This window comes from Fonsecaea nubica (genome assembly GCF_001646965.1).
Source record: "Fonsecaea nubica strain CBS 269.64 chromosome Unknown Scaff14, whole genome shotgun sequence".
Classification (NCBI taxonomy): Eukaryota; Fungi; Ascomycota; class Eurotiomycetes; order Chaetothyriales; family Herpotrichiellaceae; genus Fonsecaea; species Fonsecaea nubica.
The window spans coordinates 432622-459915 of record NW_019173687.1 but is presented as its reverse complement, the minus strand read 5'-3'; the positions used below and the strand labels follow the sequence as shown (position 1 = coordinate 459915).

Below are 27294 nucleotides of genomic sequence, written 5' to 3'. Positions count from 1 at the left end.
CCCCCCCCCCCCCCCCGCCCCCTCTGGCAACCAAGGACGTTGGCCGTGGTTGAATTGACAAGCATCCAGCACCATAGGTCATACAAATATATCAATATACGTTCTATGTATGCGTGTGTACGTATTTTCTCCGTGTCAACAAACAAGGCCAATTCCCCAATAATGGCAAAAGTGGCCGACTGAGGCGGTTTGCCATACTCCTTACTCCTGGACATGTAGATGGACGTCTCCCACACATACTCTCTCTGCTCTTGAAGCACCTCCAATGACCCGTCATCATGTCATGACTTTCATTTTCATGTGTTTATGCAAAAACTGCTGGCTTAGCCCTCTCTCCAGAAATGCCCAGTCAGGCTTAAGGCTTCGATAATATGCTGTTGCTAACGCCACATGGCGGAGTTATCGGTGGTTTGATGTCGCGGGACCAAAAACTCCTTTCCGTTCCCAAACACTCGGCTCGATACCGCACACTTCATTCTATCATCCACTCATCTCAATATCCCTAATTGGGTCGGGGTGGCTGTGGTTGCGTGAGTGGTGGCCGCTGGACGAAGGATGGTGCACGTCAACCCCGTTCACTGGTGTGCTGCCGTTCACCACCCCGTTAACAATGCCGTTTTGCTGCTGCTGATGATATCCGTTCTTCATCATAGTCTGGATCAAGAGGGTGCTGCTTTCGCCGCCGACGGCATTGACCCCATTCACCGGCCCCGTCTCTGCGGCCTTAGCAGCGGCCTCACGCGCCTTTTCCTCCTTGAATTGACGGTACGTCTTGGTCTTGGGGACCGTGTCAGATAGGAATTCTAGGTTATCTACCCTAGACACAGCCGTGGCTGTTTTTGTGAACAACAGTTTGTCAGTAAGACGTGATACAAAGAGCGTGCTGCTCTCGACCAAGTCCGAGTCCCTGAGGCTTCGATCTCTTTCTTACCTATGTCTTTGTAGGCAATGTTCCTCCTGGGTTTCCGTTCTGATTTGACCACATTGTGTGCTTGTTCCGTTAGATAGCGGATAAATATTTCCTAGTAGATGGCCATCAGTCCACCTCCCTTGAGAGTTTCGACTTTGGGGGAACCCTGGATAACGTACTGTTGCCACTGATATCGCAAAAGCCGCTGGATTGGAGCACTGTGTAATGTCCTCATCCTGAGCAATGACCTTCTTGACCCGTGCCACTTGTTCGCGATGGTCAGCAGTGATCGTCGCATCAATGAAGAAATCCGGGTGATGACTAACGGGGAAGAGCGGTTGAGCCCGTTATGTCTTCTGGGGGTTCAATCGGGGCATTATTGTAAGGCATGGTTGTGAGGGACCGATGTCGGGTCTTTATATTTCTTTTGAGATGTCTGTCTGGCGGAGATAAGGGACTTCCTTCAAGCCGGGGTTTGCTCAGATCCTCCTACAACTTCCGCAGGCGTAAAGACTTTTGGTCGGATGGCCTGGATTGCAACTTTTTCTCAGGAGTAATGGATACAAGACGCGTCCCAGGGAGCAGTAGACTGTCTTCTAGACGCTGTATGAAAGAGCAGTGGATGAGCGCGACATATCCAAGACTAGAAAAGCGTGATCTCCTTCGTTGAGACTGGCAGACAAGTTGATACTGAGTGTTTGAAGAAACAGCAAGTCGCGTCGACACATTCATATCGAAATGTCACTTTCTGGGCGCGTCCCAAAGAGGAAAGGCGGACGACGTTTCGGGCGCCACGGCGCAAGGCGCATGTGCTGCATTGGGAGCCCAGGAGCCTCAATTCTTGCTTCTAAGATACAACCAGCCTCAGCTCGGAATGTTCCTCTGGCCATGCTAATCGATCCGATGTTATGACCTCGCGCGTCTTCTCTCCCTCATCCGCCTCCGCCTCCGGCTCTACTCGTCGCCCGTCCATCTCAGCCCGGCGACTTACCAGGCGACTCTCGTCCCTGTCAGGCCTCGAAAATGGCGAGGCTCCTCCCCTAGTTGCACCCGTGGCGCAGGCTATCACAGAAGAGATTGCAGAGATAAAAAGATATGAAGATTTCACCACCATTGACTGGGTCCAAGATGCCGCCCAAGAACAACTGCGGCGTCGCACCCGGCGGAGAGAGACAAAGTTCTTTGAACGGGACGGTGTCTTGGGTTGGCGGCGCAAGCTGTGGGAGTCCTATGATGCTGCGCAGGCATGGATCGTCATTACGCTGGTTGGCATTGTCATTGGCCTCAATGCCGCCGCGCTGAACATCATCACTGAGTGGTTGTCCGATATCAAAATGGGCTATTGCACGACCGCCTGGTATCTCAATGAAGGCTTCTGCTGTTACGGCTCCGAGGAGGGCTGTGACGAGTGGCACAGATGGACTTCGGTCACCATTGTCAATTACTTCATCTATGCCATTTTCGCCGTGCTGCTGGCCTTCGTTTCTGCCTACTTGGTCAAGTCCTACGCTCCTTATGCTGCCGGTTCCGGCATCTCCGAGATCAAGTGCATCATTGCAGGCTTCGTCATGAAGGGCTTTCTAGGGTTCTGGACCTTTTTCATCAAGTCCATCTGCCTCCCTCTGGCTATCGCTTCTGGCCTCTCGGTGGGCAAAGAGGGCCCGAGTGTACATTACGCTGTCTGCGTGGGAAATGTCATTTCTCGATTCTTCGGCAAGTACAAACGAAGCGCCTCCAAGACCCGCGAGATCTTGACAGCAACCGCCGGAGCTGGAGTGGCCGTCGCGTTCGGCAGTCCGATTGGTGGTGTGCTGTTCTCCCTCGAGGAGATGGCATCTTATTTCCCGCTCAAGACCTTGTGGAGGAGCTATTTCTGCGCCCTTGTTGCGACTGCCGTGTTGAGTGCAATGAATCCCTTCCGCACTGGTCAGCTGGTCATGTTCTCCGTCAAGTACGACAGAGACTGGCACTTTTTCGAGGTCTTCTTCTACATCATCCTGGGCATCTTCGGTGGGCTTTACGGAGCCTTCGTGATAAAGTGGAACCTCAAAGCTCAAGCATTCCGAAAGAAATACTTGTCCAAGTACGCCATCCCAGAAGCTGTGATTCTGGCTGGTGCCACGGCGCTTCTTTGCTACCCCAACATGTTCCTCAGAATAGACATGACCGAGATGATGGAGATGTTGTTCCGCGAATGCGAGGGTGACTACGACTATAACGGACTCTGCGAGGCAAAGAATCGACTCTCCCTTATTGGTTCTTTGCTGGTTGCAACTCTCTTGCGCATATTCCTTGTTATCATTTCCTATGGGTGCAAAGTGCCCGCGGGTATATTCGTGCCGTCTATGGCGATTGGAGCCTCCTTTGGCCGCATGTTGGGCATGATGGTACAATGGCTGTATGAGACTTTTCCGGATTCAAAGTTCTTCTCCGCCTGCCAGCCCGACGTGCCATGCATCACCCCGGGCACATACGCCTTTTTAGGGGCGGGTGCAGCACTGAGTGGGATTATGCATCTGACAATTTCGGTCACTGTCATCATGTTTGAGCTTACCGGGGCGTTGACATATATACTTCCGACCATGATTGTGGTCGGTGTCACTAAGGCCGTGGGGGACCGATTCAGTAAGTCGGGTATCGCAGACCGGATGATCTCTTTCAGCGGCTTTCCGTTCCTCGACAACAAAGAAGAGCATTCCTTTGGGGTGTCAGTGTCCCAGGTCATGACCAGTAATATTACGATACTTCCTGCGACCGGAATGGAGGTCAAGGCTGTGGCGAAACTACTCGATGACACATCCTACTCGGGATTTCCAATCGTGGAAGACAAGGATTCGAAAATCCTCGTGGGCTATATCGGGAGGACTGAGCTCCAATTCGCCATCGATCGCGCAAAAAGACAGGACGCGTTAGCCTCAGATGCCAAATGTATCTTTGCGACTGAGCGAGAGGATGGTACTGAAACACCAACCCCGCTCAGTCCGACTGTCACTCTGGACTCGGCGACGGTACGCAGCGTGGACTTTAGCCCGTTTGTCGATGCGACTCCTATAACCGTCCATCCGCGCTTACCGCTTGAGACAGTGCTGGAGATTTTCAAGAAGATGGGTCCACGGGTGATCCTCGTCGATCATCATGGTCGTCTCGAAGGGTTGGTTACTGTCAAAGACTGCCTGAAGTACCAAGTCAAGGTCGAGGCACAAGAGCATTCGGCGGCTGCGAGGGACGAGTCAGCAATACAGCAGGAGAGATTCGTCGATGTCCTCGGGAGGATTGGTGAGTACATTGCGGATAAGATCAACGATCTTTCACGTGGTCGACTGAAACTCAGTCCGCGGACTGTCAGTGGATGGACGAGAGTGGTCGGAGACGATAGACGTGGCAATTTTGCAGATGATTACAGCCATGAAAACGACATATTGGATGGGACTGAAGATGTGCCTGAACATGGTCAGGAAGGCGTCGAACTAGATACGAGATAAAGATGGTGGGAACTTATGTATATTTCACAAGACGAACGAAAGTCGAGATGTCCTCCAGCACCGCCGATCTCTATTCTGCCTTTCATCATTCACTAACAGTCGGTTCTGTGCAGCCTGCCAGTGAATTCGCGAACATCTCACAGAGTTTGAAAACGACTTTGACGCCAGCTCCTATTGCCAGAGGTGACGCGTCTTGTTCGGCATTGCAGATCTTTGACTTGGATATCCCATCAGCAACAGAGAATCCCCCGAAGCCTTTCTTCTACGACAATAACTCCCCAAGAAAGGACTGCTCGATCTGAAAAAATCCGTCTCACACCTCTGCTTGACCACCCCTTCACGACAGATGGACACCTCCACAGCCTCAGTCAACAATTCACCTGAAACCGATCAAGGCTATGCTCTTGACCTGTATGACGAACTTTCCGAGATAGACGGTCTCTCACTCGAAGAAGAGCTGGCCGCCTTATCCGACGACGCATCAAGCGATGGCAACGAGCCGGCCATGACAAGTGACAACCACCAGAAAAAGTCCACCGAGACCCCATCGTCCTTTACTCGACTCACCGTAGACTTCCTCGACGACTGGTCCGACGACCTCGCGGCGCTCGCGTCGTTGCCGAGCACAGAGGCGAACAAAACCGATCTCATCCGTCACGCAAAGACGTTATCCTCGTGGGTGAGGCACAATGTCCTCCCCCGCGCCTCCGCACTCGAAGCGACATGCGGACAGGTCAAAGCGGCCAGGCAGGAGCTGCAGGCAGATTACGAGGCGCTGCTCTCCCAGGCCGAGGAGATGCTTGGCCGGTATGAGGTGCTCTACGAGGCTTACTCGAAGGAATACGACGTGAGTCGGGACAAGACGGAGAAGTTGTGGGAGGTTTGCCTCCTGGTGGAACAGACAGGGGAGTTTGCACAGATGAGCAGCGAATCTTTGGGCGAGGAAATCTGATGGAGACTACGGGAGGAGACTGATGAAACGAGCGACTGAGAAAAGGGAGCTAGTTGGTGTCATATCTCCCTAGGTACTTAGGTAGCTGTGGCGTAGAAGGGTGTTGGATGAGGCGCCTGGTGACCTTATATACCTCCTACTCGGGCTCACGCCCCCCGACGTTACTACTCGAAAGGCGAGGGACGTGCAATACAAGTACATTACACTCCCACCGACCGAGTACCTACAAGTATCCGACAAGTATCCGGCAAGGTGTCCGGACAGCCGAAAACCTCTTTATCAAAACCATAATGCCATCCTTACGAGGGATGTAGCGGCTCTCGTCGAGTCTGCCGATACTCTCCATATTTGAAATGAATGCTGTATTGTCTGTCGAATATCCCTCTTCGTATGCCTATACCCATGCCCATGCCCTGGTTCTCTGATTGTGTTCGGCTTAGGTAATCGTACTAATCGAGTGTGAGGAGTTGAGAAATGTCGTCACTTGATATGATGCTGCATCATGCCACTATGAGGCTTGGAGGGACAGGGATAGAGTTGTAGGTGGGAACGCGTATATTAGATGCTGCTTTACACAAGACGCGCGTTGGACCACCAATAGGGTACCGGAGTTTGACTTGATTTGCTCAGGCGGCAACAAATATGGCCGAAGCTAGAACTTTAAAGCCTGGTTGCTGAGGCAGCCGGTTCGAACGTCATTCATTCGCATTGATATTATCAAACTCCCCTCTTCTTCTCTTTTGACGACCAACTCTCACAATTGCCAAGGATTGACTACCAACTTCATTTCCTAAAGCACACTCCGAATCACTCTAACCCACCACAGTCTTAGAATCCACTGCCTCACTTCTTCCCACGGAGCTCGCTCACACACAAGATCTTCCCCTTCTCAACTGGAGCGCACCAATATGCCTCGAACCCGCAAATCCGCCAATCGGCCTAGCCAATCTCTCCAGTCGACTCTGTCCTTCAACAACAAGTCCGCGCGGGTGACGAAGCCGAGCGCCAATGCGCAGAGAGACGAGCACAGCGCTTCGGCGAAGAAGTTAGTCGAGGTCGCGGACAGAGACAGGTTGAAGACGGAGCCGGAGGTGGCGGAGGTCAAGAATGAATTGACAACTGAGGAGACGGAGGAGGACTTCCAAGATATCAAGGCGGAGCTAGCGGTACAAAGTCGGGATGTAGAGTCGGAGGAGGCAGAACAGGAAGAGGTAGAACAGGAAGAGGAGGTAGAAGAGGAGATTGAGGTCGAGGTCAAGACGAGGTCCAGAAGGAAGCAAAAGGCCCAAGCTACCGGGGCCAAGGACCAGCGTGAACTCGCAGCCGAGAAGGTCACGGATTCGCAACTGAAGAAATACTGGCAGGCAGAGGAGGACAGTCGGCTTGCTCCTAGAGGTATGTTTCCGCCCACCCACACAGCATGCATGTTTTCCACGGATGTCAAACACCATTGAACACACTCGTTTTCCCTATGCTTCTACACAGCGTCTGCCTAACTGTCCCGAATCTCCAACCTCCATCTCACCTATCTCTTCCCTTGCGGGAAAAGATTCTCCCACGATGCGTCGACCTTACGTGCAACTGCCCTGCCCATACTAACCCATACCCCACCACAGTGCACCAATCCGACCTGTCCCTCCACGAAAAGATCCTGCGCCACTTCGACCTCTCGTCTCAATACGGTCCGTGCATCGGCATCCCGCGTCTCCAGCGCTGGCGGCGCGCAAACACCCTCGGTCTCGAGCCGCCCATCGAAGTCCTCGCGGTCCTGCTAAGAGAACAAGACGGCGCCAAAACCCAAGGGTGCGGCAAGATGGCCTACATTGACGAGTTGAGCGGTGGTCGCGTCGTTTTGGTCGAGTAAAAAGACAAACTGGCGTCGGGGTTGTGTGGGTGGCTGGCTGACAGTTGTGATTGATTGCTCAAATCGGCGCAAAAAAGGAGTGCAACGACTCTGGTGGACTGTGGAATAAATACTGCACTTGTGGGCTTATTATTCATTAGGGTGGAATTCAATCCGGGAATCTGTACTTGTGGACATGCAATCCCTCTATACAAAAATGACCTCACGTTAGTCACTGTGCGGCATGAGAGAAATACAGTGGTCGTGCTACCAATTTGCTTGAAGCAGAATAAATGTCATTACCGCCTCGGGTCTAATGTTCGTTCATTTACACAAAAAGTCGCTTGCTTGGCCCTTTCTACTCGAGTCGCCCATGACCCTACTCTTCTGCTAGCATGACGTGAAAACGACCGCTGAACTCATGTCTGATGTCTGATGTCGTACACGGCACCCATGCGCACCATAATGCTTCCTCTTCAACAACAGAGTCGCCAAGTTGAACTCCCGGTAAAGAAACATACCTAGCCTGCAACCACTCTTTTCCCATCGCCCGCCCCCCATTGCCAAACCATCGTCAAAAGGGTCGTAGTGATATCTCGGTATGCTCTAGATCAAAAGACATGGAACCATCAAAAAATCATGTTCTTATCTTAAGCACCAAATTCGGGCACCGTCGACGTCTTGCCGAGAAGAGCCAAGGGTACGATACCTGAGACGTGCATCTCTGGGCCGTACACATGCATGTCCAACTTCAACTCCTCACCAACGGACTTGATGTTCTTGAGACCCTCCTGGTAGTTAGGGCCAGCGCGACGAACCCAGATCTGAACCTTGTGCTCATTGAGGGACGGGGCCACCTCCCTGAGTGCGCGGATGACACCTTTGAACGTTGAGGCGACGTTTGTAAAGTTGGCAATACCGCCACCAATGAAGAGCACCTTGCCATCAGGGTGCATGGGTGCGCGGAGCATCAGGTCGAGAACAGTTCTCGCATAGTTGTACGTCTGGGTCTCAGTTGGGGCCCCGGAGTATTCACCGTAATTGGCCAGCTCGCTGACAAACCCGGCGGAGGCAATAGCGTCGGCGTAGACCACCGAAGCACCACCACCAGCGACCAAAGTCCAGATTCGGCCCTTGGCATTGAGAACGGTCAACTTGAGCGAAGCACCAGTCTTTGCATCCATGTCCGCAATGTACTTCTCCTCTTTGCTGAGCTCACGGCCGAAAGGTGCAGGGAACTCCATCGGCGGCCCAACGTCAATGGTGACTTTTCCATCGGCTTTAACTCCGGGGAGGCCAAGAGCTGCAGGGCTTCGGGCAATGGCCCATTTGACACCGCACTCAAAATCGGCCGTTTGATCGAGTTTGGCAGCAAGGTCAAGGAAGTGGACTTCGGCGGAGGTGCCTGCGGCGTTGGGGATAACGACCAGGGGGTTGATTTCAAGGTAGGTGAATTGGCAGTCCACGTAGACGGAGTACAATCGAACAATGAAGTCGATCAGCACATTGTGGACACCCTTGGGCACATCTGGCAACAGAGTCGCAGCCAGCTCTTGATTTGAAGGGAACCTCTTCAGATCGACTGGGACCAGGATCTTCTTGGCCTTTGCATCAACATCACCGACATCCACACCACCTTCGTGGGTGAAGAGGATCCAATCACCCTAAAGATCGCTGTTAACCTGTGAACTGCGGCAAATGAGGGCACATGGTGGCTGGAACTCACATCTCGCACAGAGTTGATATTAATGTAGTATTCGGTGTCTTGAGGATGAGGCACAAAGGGTTCAACGAGGAATTGGGAGAGTATGCCTGTGACATGCTCGACCTTGACCTCCTTGCGGGCTCTCTCCTCGATCCATTTCCTGGCCTCTGACCAGGGCTTATTCAAGGCCAAAAGGCCGCTCTTTCCTCTTCTCTTGATCAGTTGATCTGGCTTTGCAACGAATTTCGAGCCTGGCTGAAGGAGCCACGGATAGGTGGCTTCAGCCTGGTCCAAAACAGTTGACACTGCTTGATCTTCGGGGAAGAAGATGGATGCCAATTTGGGAGGAGGGTTATGGACTCCAGAAGCCTTTAGCGGAGTAGGCTTGATAACAGGAGCACGAGTGAGGTGGTAGTTGAGAATGGCCTTGCCATCGGCCTCGAGAATGGACTTTGCTGACATTGTTGCGGCGGTGAGGTGAGGGGTAACAGTACGAAGGGTTCAGGGACAGTCAATTGGGAATATTTGTCCAGGCTTTTTGAGATAGAAAACACTTAGGAAGACAGAAGACAGCAAGGACAATAGACAAGGAGATCAAGTCTGAATTGCCGACTCGAAAGTGCGAATGTGAGTTGTAAGGAGGAACAGTACGAACACAGCTGGGGGCCAGATTTCACTGTTTGGCTCAGTTTACAGTTGGACTTCGGAGGGAAACAATAATTGCTTGCCCTCGACTTTTTTCGGGTGGATCCCCTCCCTTCCCCTAGAGCCCTGACGTGTGGGTTGTTGGGGGCAGGGGTAGTGCCTTCGGGCGTGAGCTAGGCGTGCTAAACTTATCGAGGGGCATTCTCAGCATGTGTTTTAGGTGTGGAGACAGGGCTACTAGCCCGCGCCAACGCCAGGGACAAACCGCCCGCCATCTCCATCGTCCATCGTTATCGTCTCCATGGTGTTTGACCGACAATCCCCAACTGTCGGTCACCGCCAAAAAAAAAAAATATTGGCCCTGTGACGTTAAGACTGAAGATTGTAATGCCGAATTACCAGTCATCCATTGGGAATCCAACCACCTCTTTCACTCATTAAGTTACACAAAGGCCGTAACATGATGACTATCACCACCAAATTTCCAGTTGGCTCGGTTTCGAGCACCGATTGAGCGTTTTATTGTACGAGTAGCTTCGGTGAATCTAGACAGATACGAGGAATAGTTGCCCTGGAGGAGGCGGGTATAGGCTGCATAATGCGTGGTAGTTCCACCGGGCTACGAGATACGACGTGCACTTGTTACGGGGGCCGGACTCCGAATAGTCGGGCACGCGAGAACGATCTTTTCCTCCCAATCGATAGGTGACTCAATAGTCCTTCAGGCCCGCTCCTCGCAGACTCAGCGGATATGGTTCCAGGGGTCTTCAGCCTCTCCCAGTTCCGGGGCCCTCAATAAGGTATAGTGGCAGCTGATAGTGCCCCTGGGCTGAAAGGCTTGAGTGGCGAGTGGGCTGTCCATATCCAAAGTCCCCCACCCCAATTCTCACCGCCCGGAGAGTCTGCTGGTCCATGGCGGGATGTGCTAGAGCCTAGAGGTGGTGGGCTTGTTGATGGTTGCCCTCAACACAATATTGGGGGCCGCCAATTCCTATTTTCGGGCATTCGCCCAGGAGCTTCTCACGGTTGGGTCGCGCAGCTAACTAACCGGACCTGCCTCAACAGACGATCCCTAATCCAGTCGGCGCACCCTGTGTGGTCCCTCAGGTCCCTCAGCATCATCTGCGCTCTCCACAACTGCGCACTGGCGGGCGACCCTTTGTTGTACCCTTGGGGGAGAGAAAGTGAACACCATCTCATCCACCACCAACACCGGGCTCAATTCCTCTGGCCACATCTTTTTCTTCTCCTCGTCGGCGATTTTGATCTCTGCTCATTTCCACGCAGTTTGCTTCAATCTCTTTCTGTTGCCCTCCAAAACTCAACAACCAACCCCCCTCCCTAATGTAAGTCCCATTGAAAGTATCTATTGCTTCACCGAGATCTGCGTTGAACATTTTGTCCCCTTAACACACCCCTCCCTCCTATTATACTCTCCTGGCCAGACGACTGAAGGCTAGAGTTTCTCTCTTGTCTTTTCATCACTTGTACTGTTGTCTTCTCATTACCAAGTACTGTCCTCCGCTTCAGCTGGCTAACACAATGGGCATTCCAGTCCGTCAAAACTCCCCTGAGAACGCCGCTTCCGCCATGCCTTCTGCTACATCTGGCGCCGCCAGCAATGGTGTGCCCACGATTGACATTCCCAATGGCGACAACATAGACTCCGAGACTCCTTTCTCTGCCAACGATAACATTCGTCGATTTGCTCCTCCCTCGAGGGGGCTGAGCCCATCCCAAAATGCCCTCTTCCACAACAAGACCAGATGCTTTGTCTAGTAAGTAATTCCTTGGACAAGAGGGCGCACGAGATCTGACAGTTCCGACAGTGGTATGCAGCCCAAAGCCGTCCAGGGCATGCTGGACTTCGACTTCATCTGCAAGAGATCGACCCCGTCCGTGGCCGGTATTATTTACACTTTTGGCGGTCAATTCGTCAGCAAGATGTACTGGGGTACCAGCGAGACTCTCCTCCCTGTCTACCAGTCCGTAGAGAAGGCCTTCGAGAAACACCCTGACGTGGACACGATTGTCAACTTCGCCTCTTCACGTTCCGTCTATAGCTCCACTATGGAGCTGATGGAGATTCCTCAGGTTCGCAGCATTGCCATCATTGCCGAAGGTGTGCCTGAACGACGTGCCCGTGAGATCATGGTCAAGTCAAAGGAGAAGGGAATCACAATCATTGGCCCCGCCACCGTTGGTGGCATCAAGCCCGGTGCGTTCAAGATCGGCAATACTGGCGGTATGATGGACAACATTGTTGCGTCCAAGCTCTACCGCAAAGGTTCCGTGGGCTACGTCTCCAAATCCGGTGGTATGTCCAACGAGCTCAACAACATCATCTCACAAAATACCGATGGCGTCTACGAGGGTATTGCCATTGGTGGTGACAGATATCCCGGAACTTCCTTCATTGACCACCTCCTCAGATACCAACAAGAGCCAGAATGCAAGATTCTCTTGCTTCTCGGTGAGGTTGGTGGTGTTGAGGAATATCGAGTGATCGAGGCTGTGAAGAAGGGCCAAATCACCAAGCCAATTGTCGCCTGGGCTATCGGAACTTGCGCCAGCATGTTCAAGACCGAAGTTCAATTCGGCCACGCTGGTGCTTCTGCCAACTCTCAGCTCGAAACTGCTGTTGTGAAGAACCAGAAGATGAAAGAGGCTGGCTTCTTTGTCCCTGATACCTTCGAGGACATGCCCAATGTTCTCTCCGAACTCTACCAGAAACTGGTCAAGCAAGGCACTATCAAGCCTGCTCCTGAGCCAGCTGTCCCCAAGATCCCCATGGACTACGCATGGGCGCAGGAGCTCGGTCTTATTCGAAAGCCCGCCTCCTTCATCTCTACCATCTCCGACGACAGAGGTCAGGAACTGCTCTATGCGGGTATGCCCATTTCGGACGTCTTCAAGGAGGAAATTGGTATTGGCGGTGTGATGTCGCTGCTGTGGTTCCGTCGCCGCCTGCCTTCCTACGCAAGCAGGTTCTTGGAAATGGTGCTCATGTTGACTGCTGATCACGGTCCGGCCGTGTCTGGTGCCATGAACACCATCATCACTGCTCGTGCGGGCAAAGATCTCATTTCCTCTCTGGTCGCTGGTCTGTTGACCATTGGCTCTCGATTTGGTGGTGCTCTTGATGGTGCTGCTGAAGAGTTCACCAAGGCCTTTGACAAGGGCTGGTCTCCGAGAGAGTTTGTTGACACGATGAGAAAGGAGAACAAGCTGAGTACGGCGAAGCCATAACCCACTGCCAGATCATTTGCTAACTTTTGCAGTTCCTGGAATCGGTCACCGAATCAAGTCTCGCAACAACCCCGATTTGCGTGTCGAGCTTGTCAAGGACTTTGTCCTGAAGCACTTCCCCTCGCACAAGCTTTTGGATTATGCTATTGCCGTTGAGACCGTGACCACCTCCAAGAAGGACAACCTGATCCTGAACGTCGACGGTTGCATTGCCGTCTGCTTCGTCGATTTGCTCCGAGACGGAGGTTCCTTCTCCGCCGAAGAAGCTGAGCAATATCTCGGCATTGGTGTTCTGAACGGTCTTTTCGTCTTGGGTCGTTCCATCGGTCTCATTGCCCATTACTTGGATCAAAAGAGAGTAAGTTCTCCACTGTTGCCTCGGTGTGCACCAGTTACTAACGTTCTTTTCAGCTCCGCACTGGACTGTACAGACATCCTTGGGACGATATCACCTACCTTGTAAGTCTAATGCGCTCTACTGTCCCTAGAATTTGCCACTAACTTTGACCAGCTGCCCACTATTGGAAAGACTCCCGGAAACGAAGGTCGTGTGGAGGTCAGCGGGGAGTCATTGTAATTTTTCGTGCCAGCGTTGGATTGCAAAGCGTATCGAGGCCACTTCGCGCGTCGGGGTGCGTGACTTTGTTGGGTTCTGCAGGATGCAACATCTGTGGTATTGGGGTTTCAAGACAGGCCCGGGAGTTTATTATCACTTACGAAAGACCATGATGAGGGTACAAAAAGCCTCGGAAGACTGGCGGGAGAAATGGTGGGCTCGGTTCGTGTACAGCAGAATGGTCTTGTAGACGTCAACTGCGCTATGCGTCTTGTTGTCACCATTGCACCGCGCAAATGCCCGCATACAACGTTTCCTTTACCTACATACATATCTTCCACTTCTGTGCTTGTTGGATTTACTTGATTTGCGGACCCGATGGTCGTGTAATTCGTAGCTATGCTCATGACGCTGCCACTGATGCTACCACTGCCACGATCTTCTTTCTAAAAACAGTACCTCTTGTCGAAAGGAATAGATACACAAACAGGTCACAAAACGAATGATAGAAGAAAGATACCTGCAAAGCCAATTCCCATGAGGCCGAGAGTGAGTCAGGGAGAATATGCAGGATAGACACAAAAGGTTGGTGTCGTGACTCTTGACACGGCGTGCGAGCGAGCGTGCTCTCTTTCTTTATTCGGGTGGTGAGCATGAAGCCAGCCACGAAAGAACACGCTTCATGGCAAGCATCCGGTCTGCAGAGCGAGCTCTCTAAGCATTCTTCAGACAGTTGTCGATGACCTCGCACATTTCGAGGATCTTCTCTTCCTCGAGTCGCCTGCCGACAATCTGTAAGGCTACGGGCGCTCCGTGGTAGAATTCGGCGTCGTAGTCTTGTTGGATCCTGCCGTCGATGTCGCTCAGTGGCTTGAAGGTGCTCATGTCTCTGGCCTTGTCGAGCTCCTTGTCCGCAAAGGTGACGGGAAAGGTGCAGGCGCCAAAGTCTAGTTGTTTGACAGTGATTAGTATAGGTAAGGCTGTAATGGAAGGGAACAAAGAACCATGCTTACCCAAAAAGTTGACGAAGCCCGTGTAGCCAACGTACAAACTCTGCCTCTGTGTCTGACCCAGCCGAGGGGCTGCCCATGGCGATGTGGCGCAGATGATGCCGTCTAGTCGTGGTTTCTCGTCGGTGGCAGTCGCATTCCAGCGGTCAAGATAGGCTTTCTGCAGTTCATTGCGCCGGAGGTTCATCATCCGCATCTTGGTCGGCCCAAGCTCACCCTCACCAGCAGCAGCCGCCAGTGCATATCCTTCCATGCTAGGGAAAACCGGCTCTCCCCAAGGCTTAATGAGGTCCATGATGGCAGCGCCACCAAGATCGAAGAAAGCTGCTTGGAGATTCTGGGGCGGTCAGGAAACAACTTGAACGGTGCTAAGAACGTGGCAACACATACCTTAACGATCGCTTCATGATCCTCGGTGGACCAAGGGATAACTTCGTGGCCTTGCTTTTCCAGCGCGGCTTGGGTCATTTTCAAAGCCCGCTCCACGGGTGGATGAACGTGAACAAGGCTGTCATGGACGCCAATCAGGCCAAAGCGGAGCTTCCGTCCTGGTGGCTGGATGACATTGCGTTTCCATGGCAGCGGAACAACCTTGTGGTCATATTCCCAAGGTTTCACGTCTTCAGACAAGAGGGCTTCAGAATACAGCTGGAGCGTTTGCAAAGATCTCGCCATCGGCCCGTTGACTGACAAGATATATTCCTGTCCCGCTATACCTGGCTTGGCCCCATAATGCGGATAGCGACCAAAGCTGGGTTTCAGACCATACAGATTGCACCATGCTGCAGGAATGCGGATACTGCCACCGACATCTGTCCCAATACCTAGCGGCGAGGCTTTGAAGGCTATCAAAGCTCCTTCACCACCACTAGATCCTCCCGGTGAGAGGAATTTGTGCAAAGGGTTCCGCGTTTCACCCCAGACATTGTTGTTTGTTTCAGCCATCATCATGGCAACAGGGACATTTGTCTTGACATAGAAGACTGCGCCCAAATTTCGCAGAATAGTGACGAGCAACGAATCCTTTTCGAGAGGCTCATTGGCAAAAATCGCCATCCCGTTGCTAGAAGGATGTGGTGCTGTTATGAAACAGTCCTTGAGTGAGATAGGCAGTCCATGGAGAGGGCCGATAGTTTTCCCCGTACGTTCCAGGTACTCATCAAGGAACTTTGCCCTTTCGATTGCCTCCGGATAAAGCACTTCGGTCAAGCAGTTGGTCAATTCTTGGGCTAAAGCAGACGCCTTCGAGAAGGCTTTGGCGACTTCAAGTGCCGTCCACTGCTTTGTTCTGATCTTTTCGAGGATCACATCGGCTTCCGATTGAATGATTTGACGCTCATCGTCGGTATAGTAGTCAGATTTGAGCGCATACTCGGTCAGGTTGTTGGGCAAGTCGGCTTCATTCCATCCTGGAGTCTTGTAGAAGGCAGCAATATTGGCAGCCCTTCTCTTACGAGCTATTGCCGAGGCCTCTTTGTAGTCACGCGTCGCCATCTTCGTCAAAACTTGGATCAGCAGGACGGACAGGTCAGCAGGAAGGTTGAACTGGATGAACAATACGACCGAGCAGCATTTCGACCAAGTCTCGAGCGCGGATTAGGGCGTCGACTGCGATCTCGGAGTTAGCACAATCAATGGACGGGAGTCTATCTTGTGCCAGATGAGCATTGGTGGGCAACAAGCACGGAAGAATTGGGTACATACTTTAGTGCCGAGGTGTTACATTTGACCGTTGATGTCCGAGAAGGGGTGGAAGGGGTCCTTTTGGTCCTTTCGTCGTCTATCGCCGTCAGTGAAGATACAGACTGCGCCACATCAGCGTGCGGGGTGTCCGTACAAGTCTGCGCATGACGCCATAGCACGTGATGTCACCGCCACAAACTTGGGCTCGGAAGGGATGGGGCTGGCCAAGCCGGAGAAATCGATGAGTGATCGGCCGAAATATCTGGTGTGCTGGGTAAACGAAGTGGCTGGGTGATGTGCGTAATAGGCATCAGTCTCGACCTTAGGGGCCCATGTGGACACCGCCAACCACCTGAAAGGACAGCCGGGTGACCACTCAGAGGGCACGAGGCACCCGGAATTGGGCGAGTTCTCTTCAAAGGAGGGGTCCTTCTATTGCCTTTGCCGCGGGGCTGGCTCAGCTGCGCATTGCCAGTTTCAAGGCCCCGTCTGATGAGTGAATAAGTGCTGAGTCCGGATTCACCATCTTCCATCCTCAACCGCAACTCATCCTCCCGAAGCTGCGCAAGCTCTTCCCACATTAATCCCAGCTCGCTATAAATCATCTTAAAATCTTCTCTTCCTCCTTCGACCTATCCTTCTCTTTCGCTATTCGGATATCAAACCACACCCACCTCAGATTTCAAGTCTATCCTGTACCTCCTGTCTACTCCTGTCATCCTCACGCCATCCACAATGTCCGGGCCTTACGATTCCTACGGAGGCGGTCAGAACTACGGTAGCCAATATCCCCAGCAAGGGTATGGTAGCGGTCAAGGCTACCCCCCTCAGCAGTCATACGGCCAACAGTATCCTTCTCAACAAGGCTACCAACAATACCCTCCTCAAGACCAGGGCTTCGGCCCACCTCGCCGACAAGATTCCTTCGGGCCCCCTCAGTCTGGTGGCTTCCAGCATGGACAAGCTGGCTACCAATACGGAGCTTACGATGCCAGCAACCCCCAAGGCCATTCAGGATACTATGGCAGTAACCAACCTCAGCAGCAGCAATATGGCGGCAACGATGCCTATGCTCAGAACCAAGCCTACCAGGCACAAATGGGACAGGGTCAGCATGGTGGCCAACAACAAGCCCAGGGTACAAGTCTGCCACCGGAAGTGGCCAACCATCAGTTTTCCCCTCAATCGACTGACCCCAATGCGCCCAACTACGACCCCAACGCTCCCCCAATGACCGAGAGTGATCGTGGCCTCCTCGGCGCTGTCGGGGGCGGCTTTGGTGGTCATTTCTTGGGCAAACAGGCCGGTCATGGCTTCCTAGGAACCATTGGCGGTGCCATCCTCGGCAGCGTGGCTGAAGACTTTTTGAAGGATAAGAAGAAGCAGCACCATAGCAGCAGCAACAGCAGCTGGGGTGGTGGCAGCAGATACTAAGTTGATGGATACATCAACAAGACCTTTTTTTGCGGCGACTGCTGCTTGGTGGGAGGTCCTTTCAACACCATGGATGGGTTCTTTTTTTTTTCTTTGTTTCCTTTTTCGAGATGAGCTGATACAGACGGGAACACTTGGTCACGACTCATGACAAACATTGTACTTGGTTTAGCTGAACTGCCTTTCCAGCATGCATCAGAGGATGCTTATGCTTTTTCATAAGTTCAATGGCTGCGCGAAGGACAGGGAAGGGCTTTAGGCATCCATGAAAGGAATTGACGATATCACTTCCCCCGATTCATCTCGTCATTCATAATCTCAACGTGTCTAGATTTGCTTCGTGTGTCTAACTGCATAAATAACACCCAGCCTGACCCAGCAACCGCGTTACCGTGTTACCGCGTTACAGGTGTGCCGACAAGGCTTCTCCAGTTGTACCCACGTCGGTCGCATTCTTCCCCAAGTCCTTGAACCCAATATAACCATTGTCAATGACCCTCTGGATATGGCCGTAGAACAGCTTCAAGCCGCCAAAGTAGAAGCGCATGGCGTATTTCTTGCCCGGGATGTTTCGCCCAAAGATCCAGCTGGCCGTTTCCTTGAACAGGCTGCCCTCGGCGACGCGCTCGCATTCGAGACCCCATTCTTTCTCTGCTTCGGGCGTCGCCTCGATGAGCGGCACCGGGGCCGATTCCGGGTTGGACTTACGCAAGGTCTCGGCGCGCTCGACCAGGCGCGAGATGAGCTCGACGTGGGCTTCGAGCGCGGGCGGCAGGTTCGTAAAAGGGCCCTGGGGGCCCGTGATCATCAGGAGATTGGGGAAGTTGGGCACCGAGACGCCCAAGTAGCTCGTCGGACCGGTCGGGTCCCAGTATTCCTTGAGGCTGATGTCGTCGCGGCCGCGGATGCGGATGCGGTTATAATTGCCCTCGACGGCGTCAAAGCCCGTGGCGAAGACGAGCACGTCGAGCTCGTAAAGCTTGCCATCGCTGGTCTCCACGCCCTGCTCGGTGATGCGCGTAATGGGCGTCTCTTGTAAGGCCACAACGTCCACGTTGTCGCGGTTGAACTGCTCAAAGTACCCGCCGTCACAGAGCGGTCGGCGTGCGTAGTAGTCGTGAGGTTGTAGCTTACGCGCCTTCTCTGGGTCTTTAACGATCTGCCGGATCTTCTTGCGGATAAATTCGCAAGCGGCTTCGTTGGCTTCCCTATCTGTGGCGATGTCGCAGAAGCCGCCGAACATGAAGCGGAAGCCGTTGCCCGCCTTCCAAAGGGTTTCAAAGATATGTTCGCGCTCTTCCGGGGACGTCACGGATTTAAATGGAATAGTGGACTCAACGAAGCCAAAGCCCACGATTGAGTTTCTGACTTGGTCGAAGATGGCGTCGTAGTTCTCATTCACCCATGCACGGTAAGCAGGATCGACGGGTCGATCACCGCTGGGGACGCTATATTGAGGATGTCTCTGGAAGCAGGTCAAAGACTTGACCCGCGGAGCAATGTCGGTGATAACTTGGACTCCCGTCGAGCCGCAGCCGATAATACCAACGCGCTTGCCAGTTACATCCAGGCCTTGGGGCCAGTTTGCCGTGTGAACCTTCTGGCCCTTGAAACTGTCGATACCAGGAATATCGGGGTAGTTGGGCTTCGAGAGTAGGCCCAATGCGGTGATGAGATATCGCACTTTAAGGCTCTCCCCAGTGCTTAGTTCCACTTGCCAGTATCTGGAGGTATCGTTCCAAACTGCGGAGAGGAGTTCAGTGTTGAATTGCATATCCTTGCGCAGATCATGTCGCTCGGCCACATGCTTCAGATATGCCTGAACTTCAGGCTGCTTGACATAGTGGTGACTCCACGGCCAAGTTTGCAAGTCCTCTTTATCCCATGAAAATCGATAGACAAAACTCTCTGTGTCACTCATGGCGCCCGGGTAGCGATTCCAATACCAGGTACCACCAATATCACTGGCCATCTCGATCACCCTGGCAGACAGGCCCATCTGTCTCAGCCGATGCAGCTGGTAGATGCCGCCGAAGCCTGCACCGACGAGAAGGGCGTCAAGATCGATCTCTGCACGGGCCATGTTGGTTTTTAGAATGAATCAGCTCTCGGGGTAAAAAGTGGTTGATTCTAGTCGAGCAAGACAAGGACATATATCGAAGGAAGAAGAGAGCAGACGGTCTTCAAACCCCGGCCAGATGGGCACAATGGATACTGTAGACCGGGGGAGGGGGGTTTTCTGGGGTGACGGGGATGGTCTGGAGGTCGGATATCAGATGGGGCCCTCTGCTAGACTGGTGCGTTAGCGATGCGTTCCCTGTATCAGTGATAGGCTCTCGCCCACGGATGGACCGTTAGCTCTCCGGGTTTCATATCCCGTGGAATGGGGAAAATTCTGGACGGTGGAGAAAGAGGGGATTAATTTCGGTCCCTGGTCCTTGGATCAGATTCAGTAGTTTATCTGGGGGGTTCTTCCGTGGCTTTATGCATTGGTCTCGCATCAGGACTAGCCAGGACGCCTGCAGGCGATTGAGTACGCGTAGGGATGAAGGGAGGGTAGCAGCGGTATGCATGATTGACGAGAAAGTGTTGCGGGGAGTGTTGAAGCAGGATGCTGGATGGGGGTTTTTTTTTGTGGTCGCAGTTAGAAAGCTGGCTGCAAGTTTGAGGTGGCAAGGAAGACGAGCCAGTTCATTCGCCAAGAGTTCTGCACCGTGGGCTTGGAATTTGATCTTCCTCGGCCCAAATCCCACGCTGTTCATGTTCCCCGCATCCCTCAAAGGCCGCAGTCGACTGCTACATTGTTACCAAGTCCCCGTGCACATGATCACCTCCACGGAATCGCAAGTGGGAGGGCCAGCGAAAATGCCAGACCATGTCGCGGTGTACACCGTCGTGCCCGTCTTAAATGCAAGGTAAGGTGCTCGATTTATCTGACAACTCGATCTTGTCGATTTCTTATTCTGCATTCACCTTTTAGTACTAGACCAAAGTAGTCAACATGACACAACGCGTGGCATTCATCACTGGAGGAAGTGGTGGCATTGGACAAGCCACCGCTCACAAACTTGCAAGCCGTGGCATATGGGTTGTGATAACTGATATGGACGAAAAAGAAGGCACCAAGGTGGCGGACGAGGTGGCCAAGAAGTGGAATGTCAAGACCAAGTTCATCAAGCTCGATGTCACTCAGGAACAACAGGTCAAAGACGCCATAGCCTCGGCGTTGGAGTGGACTGGTCGTCTTGACTATGCGGCCAACTGTGCAGGAATATGCGAATCCATCTGGGCTGAAGAGGAAAGCATCAGTGTCGAGCTTTTTGATAGGTACGTGCAAGACTGATGCTCATGTGCGAAACTTCTGACCCTTTTTAGAACGCACGCCATCAACACCAAGGGCCTGTGGTTGTGCCAAAAACACCAGGCGTTACAAATGAGGTCTCAGGAGCCTCGTCCCATCTCATTTGAACCATCACCCCAACACACTATCCCCGGACAACGTGGTGCCATTGTCAATGTCGTCTCCATTTCCGGGCTCCAGGCTGCTGGTTTGGCTGCATACACGCCCTCGAAATATGCAGCTATCGGAGTGACGAAAAATGGAGCGAAATTCTACGGACCAGATGGAATCCGAGTCAATGCCGTGTGTCCCGGCTGGACTTTGACCAAGATGATCGAGAAGTCGATGGGCGCCGAAGGGACTATTGGGGCAAAGGAGAACGAAGAGTCACCAGTCAGTAAAGCCATTGCCTTGCGAAGAATGGCATTTGCTCAGGAGCAAGCAAATGTCGTGAGCTTTCTGTTGAGTGACGAGAGCAGCTATATGAATGGATCGCTGGTAGTGAATGACGGAGGCTTCCACGACATCCGGTGAAGGACAGCCAGTTTTTGTGTGAGATGATCCAATATAGACTTACTTCTGTACACCTTGTTTTTGTATAGACATCGCCATGGTTATGTAGACTGGACCTCTCTCGCAAGATTGAATGAGTGGAAGGGTAGATTAGACAGACTCAACGGAGCATTTGCGCTTTGCCTTGTTCAACTTGGTGCCAACTCTCTTTCCCCTGACCTCGTATACAAGTACAACCAAGACTGTGGTTGAGCAATGGCTATACCCAGCTATACAGACTCGGCACATCGGTCCGGCTGTAGCCCGGGACTAGTACAAGACAAGGGAATATACAACATCCCAAGACTGACAATGATCAACCTCGCTCAACGCCGCTCAACGCTTTCTCTCGGGGATGCAGCGGGTTTTACATGCTCTATTTCTGCTTTTCTTACTGATTATGACTCTTAGAATTTCGAGTCAGTTGTTCAACGTCTGTCACGGGACTTGAATTTATTGCCTCCCCAGACGATGCTTTCCACACACTCCACAATGTTGGATAAAGCATCCACAATTCCCCCCACAGACACGGCATTCCTGCTTACTGCGCTGTTCGATACTGAAGAACTTTCTCCAGCACGCGGTACCCACAAGTGGAGAGAATATGGTCCCCCATCCCACGGAATTGTCTCCATGGGAAGGCGAGTTCTGTCTGTCACCGATCTGATCACCTGTTTATATCCCAGCGGGTACCCTGTCGTCGTCGCTATGATTTCTCAGGATTCCTATACAGATTCCTGTACACACGCAATCTCCATCATCACTTGAATAACTCCCTAGCAACATGTCGAACTTCAATCGAGGTTACGCTGGAAAGCTCCAAGGATTCTGGCTTCAAGCAGCCATCACCTTGTGCGCAGCCTGGGCCTTCACTCTTTTCGGTACCGTTGATCCCGGTCACAATTCCAATTCCAATAGGAGGCCATGAACTCGCTGCTAACAGTCGTCGTCTTAGGATACGACCAAGGTGTCCTCGGCGGTCTCATTGCCCTGCCTAATTTCCTGTCGGCAAACAACATCGGTCCCCATGATGCGGATCTCCAAGGCACAGTCGTGGCCATCTACGATATCGGTTGTCTGAGTGGATGCATCATCTGTGGCTTCGTTGGCCAGATGCTCGGTCGCCGCATGTTTATCGTCATCGGGGGACTTCTGATCTGTCTCGGAGCTGGGCTGCAGGCTGGGGCGCAGGGTACCTCGTATCTGATTTCTGGGCGTGTCGTTGGAGGTCTTGGAATGGGCATCATCACCGTCATGGTACCCGTCTGGGTCGCTGAGACGGCCAAAGCAGCGACTCGAGGCGCCCTGATCGCCACTCAGCTGTCCATTGTCATCCTGGGCCTTACCATCGCCTACTGGTTTGACTACGGCATGATCCGCAACCATCCCGATACCGAGGCTGTGTGGCGCTTGCCCATCGCTTTCCAAGTGGTCTTCATCCTGTTGACCTTTGCCATGATCTTTTTCCTCCCGGAGTCGCCCCGTTACCTATACGCCAAAGGCCAGACCGCCGACGCTGATGATGTCATGTCTCGCATCTACTCGGTCCCGGTTGACAGCGAGGAAGTATCCAAGCACCGTTCCGATGTGTTTGCGGCCCTGGAAGCCGAGAAGGAGTACAACTTCAATTTCAAGAACCTCTTCTACGACGATTCGCCGGTGAACACGACCTGGCGGCTGTGGCTTGGTGTCTTGGTTCAGGTGAGAGAATACTGCCACTCTTGACTGAGAAGAGAGTGGTCAAGCTAACGTCTGGTAGTTCTTTCAACAAATGGATGGGTGAGTAGAATTAGGGCTGCTGCTAAATACCAACTAACCGATGTAAAGGAACAACATCGTCTCTTACTATGCGACCTTTCTCTTCATCAATTCCCTCGGCATGTCGCAAAACCAGGCTGCCATCACGAGCGGTGGTGTCACATTACTCTTCCTCGGTGGGACTGCGACTACCATATACACAATGGAGAGGTTCGGCCGACGATCAGTCATGCTATGGGGAGCCGTCTTCTGCTCTTTGTTCATGATCCTGTTCACCATCGGACTCGCTGTCAACAACGACTCTTCCAACAAGCTTGCTGTTGTCAGCATCTTCCTGTTTGAGTTTGTGTTTGGTGCCTCGTGGTGCGGTGCGCCATGGATCGTAAGTTACTCACCAGAGTCTGAAGAGAGACATTGCTAACTGTTGGTCTGTTTAGTACGTACCCGAGATTGCACCTCTTCATGTGTAAGTGAACCTTCACCAGAATGCCACCAGCTGCCATGATCATCATCATGGTCGAAGACTTCTGGAACCAAGCTAATCATTTGTTTACAGTCGTCACATTGGTACATCGATGGCTGTCTTCACGCAGTGGATCATCACGTTCATCGTGGTCAAGTTTGGACCGATGGGAATCCAGGCTTCAGGGTGGAAATTCTACCTCCTCTTCTGCGTCTTCAACGTTCTGGCCGTGCCGTTTGTCTACTTCTTCGTCAAGGAGACCAAGGGTCTGAGCTTGGAGGAGATCGACGTGCTCTTTGCGAAGAAGGAGTACAAGCACGTGTTGGAGGCAAGACTTCGGGGCGACGCAGAGGCGGGAGAAAAGGGTGCGGTCGAGAAGCATGAGATTACCCATGAGACATTCGAGATGAAGTAGATGTACAGTGCGCACGGCGGCGGTGTTGCTAGAGGCATCGCACTCGAAGGAGAGGAGGAGGTTGAAGGACGACAACGATATATTGCTAGAGGCTTAGAGTCTGAGTGGCATAAACACGGAGCGAGCCACAGCTGCCAAAGACAAGACAGGACAAGTTAAGACTAGACTAACAGAGACGCTTCCTATAGATCAAGAAGGATAGCATAGCATCTAATCGTCCATGGATAGGAAAAGTTGCTCTTCCAAACTTTTCTTTCGATCATGACTTTCATCACCTTCATCTCGGAGTCAACTGCGTCCGACTGCGCCCATGTCCTACCACCACCACCTCCTCCACCTCCACTACCGCCACCAAAATCCGAACTGTCCGTGCCTCGAAGCATCTACATAATCCACTCTGTGCATTTCGCTTTTCTCTACCAAGCTACCCAGCTTTCATCGCTTCACTGATCGGATCGGATGCGGACAATGATGGCCCCTTGGCAGCGAAAGAGAAGTCAAAACTGCTTCGAGCTCACGTGCGCTCACCAGGTTTTCCTTCCTCCTTCCTCCTTCCTCCTTCCCCTCGACTCCGAACCTCTTGCAACCTATGTTAATTACAAGTCTGCACCTGCCATCTGCCATTTGCCATTCTAATGCAGTTTTTACGTCCTAGGCTTCCATCATGGCGTCCTCGCCCTCGTCCCCGAAGACGTTTACCTCTCCTCCATCCGAAACCGAAACCTCTTCGCCTCAAAATACCATGCCTACACGCGATCGCTCAGCAGGGCGAAATGTCCACATCTACGACTTGAATAATCCTACCACCGTAATTGGCGGCCTACTCCTCCTACCCGGTGTCACAAATGCCAACTTCTATACAATGATAGAGATTATTATTATATTCGAGGGCCCTTTCTTTCTACAAAATGAGAACGAAACGACGATCGAGAGAGACGACCATCCACTTCAACCTGGAAAGTATTACATTGTTACTACTAGTTCTTTTCAGCTCAACAATGAGCCATGGCTCGTACGGACAATCAGTCTAGCTACCGGAAGTCGTGTTGCTACCTTCACCGAGGCTATTCGTTCACGAGATCGTCAATGTATCATATCCGGAGATCCTGTACCTACCTTTAATGGAATGTCCTTCTGGGAGAAATTCGAAGCTGCGCATATTTTCCCACTCGCCTACGAAGGTCACTGGGGGAAACATGACTATAGTCGATGGATTACAATTCAACCGGAAAAAGGAGGATCTATCAACTCAGTACAGAATGGATTATTACTACGACGCGATATCCATAGTCTATTCGATGCATATCTCATCGCAATCAACCCGGATGTATGAACATCTCATGTCGATATGAAGGATTAAGGCTAATATTTAATATAGGATAACTATAAGGTTGTAGCCTTTGGGCCTACTGGGGAAAATATCGAAGGCAAGCATCTTGATCGGGAGTCATTTACTCGCCCTGATGCGCCTATTGATCCGCTTCTACGATGGCACTTTAGACAAGCTGTCCTAGCGAATATGAGGGGTGCTGGAGAGCCGCGCTTCGAACATGACCTCCCGCCTGGTTCTGATATTGTTGGTGAGATACTTCGGGGTCCGAAGTCAGGTGAAAGAATGGAATTTGAGCTGTTTAGTCGTCTCGGTGCTCAAATGGAGTTATATCCGTCGGCAGTGAGCTTGAGAGGGGGGAAGGGGGAGGAGACTAACCAATGAATACAGGGCGGCATCATCGTCGTCCTAACGGGGGTGAGCTCGCGGCAGTTTTTACTTATCTTGGCTAGTCGCTACTTAATTCGACCACCGCGAGCCGAGGAGCATGGGCTGTCGTCTGTAGTCTGTGGGCTGTGGGCTGTGAGCTGTGGGCTGTGGGCAACAAATTGAGTCATTGTCATGAATCCTTCGAGGACACTACGTGTGATGAACACATCACATATTGCATGGGATGGTATGCATACAATGGAGGGATGATATATCACGCTCGCCAGAGTCGTGTTTCTCCTCCTCCACCTCCACCATCATTGGGCAAGCATTAAAGCAAATCGCCACATCACTATTGATATCAACTCAAAATCTTACCATGCTGATCCATAATAGCTCCTTGGCCGACGAGATCTACGCCCTCAACGCCATCTACGGTGAGGGTCAGTTTGCCGCAACCTATTCCGATGCGCACCACACGACCGTGTCAATGCGACTTCCTGGGCTCAGCTATTCATTCCTGCTCCATGTTCTGGACGACTATCCTCAATCGCCCCCGAAGGTACTCGGAGTCGACAACCTCGTGGAGAGCTTGAAGCAGGAAGTCCAACAAAACGCCGTCTACTTGGGAGCGTGTGTCCAGGCCGTCCACTCCTCCGAATCTGTGTGTCTATACGATGCCATCGAGGAGTTCCAGAATGTTTACACTGTCCTGCAAGCGCATACTCGTCAATCTCGAGACCCGAGAGAGGACGCGCAACTGAATTCGGCTAAAAGAGCCATCATACTGAAAGATTTGGCGGCCCGAACCAGGGCGAAGGCATCTGCAGGAGGCCACGAAAGCATCACCACAGATTCACGGTTCGATGTAGTCGACTGTGTTGTTTGTATGGACGCTTTCTTCAGGGTTGATGTCGTGAGCTTGGAGTGCCGTCATTTGTTCTGTCGGGCTTGTCTTCACGGCACGTTTAGGCCACCACCTTTGGATTTCGGAGTCTGGACTAACTGAGTACAGATGGTGCCCGGAACATGTTCAAGACGAGAAGCGAGATCAAGTGCTGTGGGCAGAGTGTACCACTCAAAGTGATTCGCGAGCACGGCGGCCTCGACGCAGAGGCTGTTGACGTCCTCGCCCACTGGCTTGAGGAAGTCCACGCCCCGAACCCGGTATATTGCCCGTGGGAAGACTGCCTGGCGCACATTCCGAGTTTTTGGGTCAAGGGAGACTACGTCAAATGCCCTTTCTGTAAGAAGAGGATGTGTATGGGCTGCAGGGGAAAGGAACACAGCGGGTTATGCATGCGAGATAAGAAGCTAGAGAGGCTCATCAAGAGACAGAAATGGAAGTTCTGCCCCGACTGTGGGCATCTCGTCGAAAGGAAGGAAGGATGCAACCATATGACCTGCGTTTGCTCCTCCGAGTTCTGCTATCGATGTGGAAAGACTTGGGAGAGGAGCGGACCGACCTGCGACTGTGGATTCTTTCGACCACTTGATTGAAAGGGACAACTGACCCAGGACGCCCTCATGTATTACCAGTTCGAGATATGGAGTCTTGGTTTGGGCTCTGCCTTGAATGGTCGTCGTCCACCAACATG

General features: G+C 52.3%; 12 protein-coding genes across 12 annotated transcripts; 8 read left to right on the top strand and 4 right to left on the bottom strand.

The window, feature by feature from the left end:
- Positions 1 to 480: 480 nt before the first annotated feature.
- Positions 481 to 1300, bottom strand: AYO20_03195 (hypothetical protein; the record flags this gene model as incomplete). The annotated part of the gene is made up of 4 exons (XM_022641498.1): positions 481 to 833; positions 932 to 1022; positions 1090 to 1175; positions 1237 to 1300. 4 exons carry the CDS (start codon positions 1298 to 1300, stop codon positions 481 to 483), a joined length of 594 nt encoding a protein of 197 aa, XP_022502700.1.
- Positions 1301 to 1818: 518 nt separating this feature from the next.
- Positions 1819 to 4392, top strand: AYO20_03194 (hypothetical protein; the record flags this gene model as incomplete). Its single annotated transcript, XM_022641497.1, has 1 exon — positions 1819 to 4392. One exon carries the CDS (start codon positions 1819 to 1821, stop codon positions 4390 to 4392), a length of 2574 nt encoding a protein of 857 aa, XP_022502699.1.
- A 346-nt stretch (positions 4393 to 4738) lies between these two features.
- On the top strand, positions 4739 to 5344 carry AYO20_03193 (hypothetical protein; the record flags this gene model as incomplete). Its single annotated transcript, XM_022641496.1, has 1 exon — positions 4739 to 5344. The coding sequence occupies one exon, from the start codon at positions 4739 to 4741 to the stop codon at positions 5342 to 5344; it is 606 nt and encodes a 201-aa protein (XP_022502698.1).
- Positions 5345 to 6252: 908 nt separating this feature from the next.
- On the top strand, positions 6253 to 7208 carry AYO20_03192 (hypothetical protein; the record flags this gene model as incomplete). Its single annotated transcript, XM_022641495.1, has 2 exons — positions 6253 to 6739; positions 6961 to 7208. 2 exons carry the CDS (start codon positions 6253 to 6255, stop codon positions 7206 to 7208), a joined length of 735 nt encoding a protein of 244 aa, XP_022502697.1.
- A 629-nt stretch (positions 7209 to 7837) lies between these two features.
- AYO20_03191 (hypothetical protein) lies at positions 7838 to 9354 on the bottom strand (the record flags this gene model as incomplete). The annotated part of the gene is made up of 2 exons (XM_022641494.1): positions 7838 to 8851; positions 8914 to 9354. 2 exons carry the CDS (start codon positions 9352 to 9354, stop codon positions 7838 to 7840), a joined length of 1455 nt encoding a protein of 484 aa, XP_022502696.1.
- Positions 9355 to 11079: 1725 nt separating this feature from the next.
- On the top strand, positions 11080 to 13363 carry AYO20_03190 (ATP-citrate synthase subunit 1; the record flags this gene model as incomplete). Its single annotated transcript, XM_022641493.1, has 5 exons — positions 11080 to 11315; positions 11367 to 12769; positions 12819 to 13144; positions 13198 to 13245; positions 13298 to 13363. The coding sequence occupies 5 exons, from the start codon at positions 11080 to 11082 to the stop codon at positions 13361 to 13363; spliced, it is 2079 nt and encodes a 692-aa protein (XP_022502695.1).
- Positions 13364 to 14056: 693 nt separating this feature from the next.
- Positions 14057 to 15846, bottom strand: AYO20_03189 (hypothetical protein; the record flags this gene model as incomplete). The annotated part of the gene is made up of 3 exons (XM_022641492.1): positions 14057 to 14289; positions 14356 to 14689; positions 14743 to 15846. The coding sequence occupies 3 exons, from the start codon at positions 15844 to 15846 to the stop codon at positions 14057 to 14059; spliced, it is 1671 nt and encodes a 556-aa protein (XP_022502694.1).
- Positions 15847 to 16770: 924 nt separating this feature from the next.
- AYO20_03188 (hypothetical protein) lies at positions 16771 to 17469 on the top strand (the record flags this gene model as incomplete). The annotated part of the gene is made up of 1 exon (XM_022641491.1): positions 16771 to 17469. The coding sequence occupies one exon, from the start codon at positions 16771 to 16773 to the stop codon at positions 17467 to 17469; it is 699 nt and encodes a 232-aa protein (XP_022502693.1).
- Positions 17470 to 17872: 403 nt separating this feature from the next.
- On the bottom strand, positions 17873 to 19552 carry AYO20_03187 (hypothetical protein; the record flags this gene model as incomplete). Its single annotated transcript, XM_022641490.1, has 1 exon — positions 17873 to 19552. One exon carries the CDS (start codon positions 19550 to 19552, stop codon positions 17873 to 17875), a length of 1680 nt encoding a protein of 559 aa, XP_022502692.1.
- Positions 19553 to 20470: 918 nt separating this feature from the next.
- On the top strand, positions 20471 to 21343 carry AYO20_03186 (hypothetical protein; the record flags this gene model as incomplete). Its single annotated transcript, XM_022641489.1, has 2 exons — positions 20471 to 20796; positions 20845 to 21343. The coding sequence occupies 2 exons, from the start codon at positions 20471 to 20473 to the stop codon at positions 21341 to 21343; spliced, it is 825 nt and encodes a 274-aa protein (XP_022502691.1).
- An 802-nt stretch (positions 21344 to 22145) lies between these two features.
- AYO20_03185 (hypothetical protein) lies at positions 22146 to 23997 on the top strand (the record flags this gene model as incomplete). Its single annotated transcript, XM_022641488.1, has 6 exons — positions 22146 to 22242; positions 22305 to 23062; positions 23121 to 23140; positions 23189 to 23501; positions 23557 to 23585; positions 23676 to 23997. 6 exons carry the CDS (start codon positions 22146 to 22148, stop codon positions 23995 to 23997), a joined length of 1539 nt encoding a protein of 512 aa, XP_022502690.1.
- A 664-nt stretch (positions 23998 to 24661) lies between these two features.
- Positions 24662 to 27192, top strand: AYO20_03184 (hypothetical protein; the record flags this gene model as incomplete). The annotated part of the gene is made up of 7 exons (XM_022641487.1): positions 24662 to 25324; positions 25376 to 25669; positions 25718 to 25744; positions 25780 to 25943; positions 26093 to 26583; positions 26712 to 26942; positions 27140 to 27192. 7 exons carry the CDS (start codon positions 24662 to 24664, stop codon positions 27190 to 27192), a joined length of 1923 nt encoding a protein of 640 aa, XP_022502689.1.
- Between the last annotated feature and the right edge of the window lie 102 nt (positions 27193 to 27294).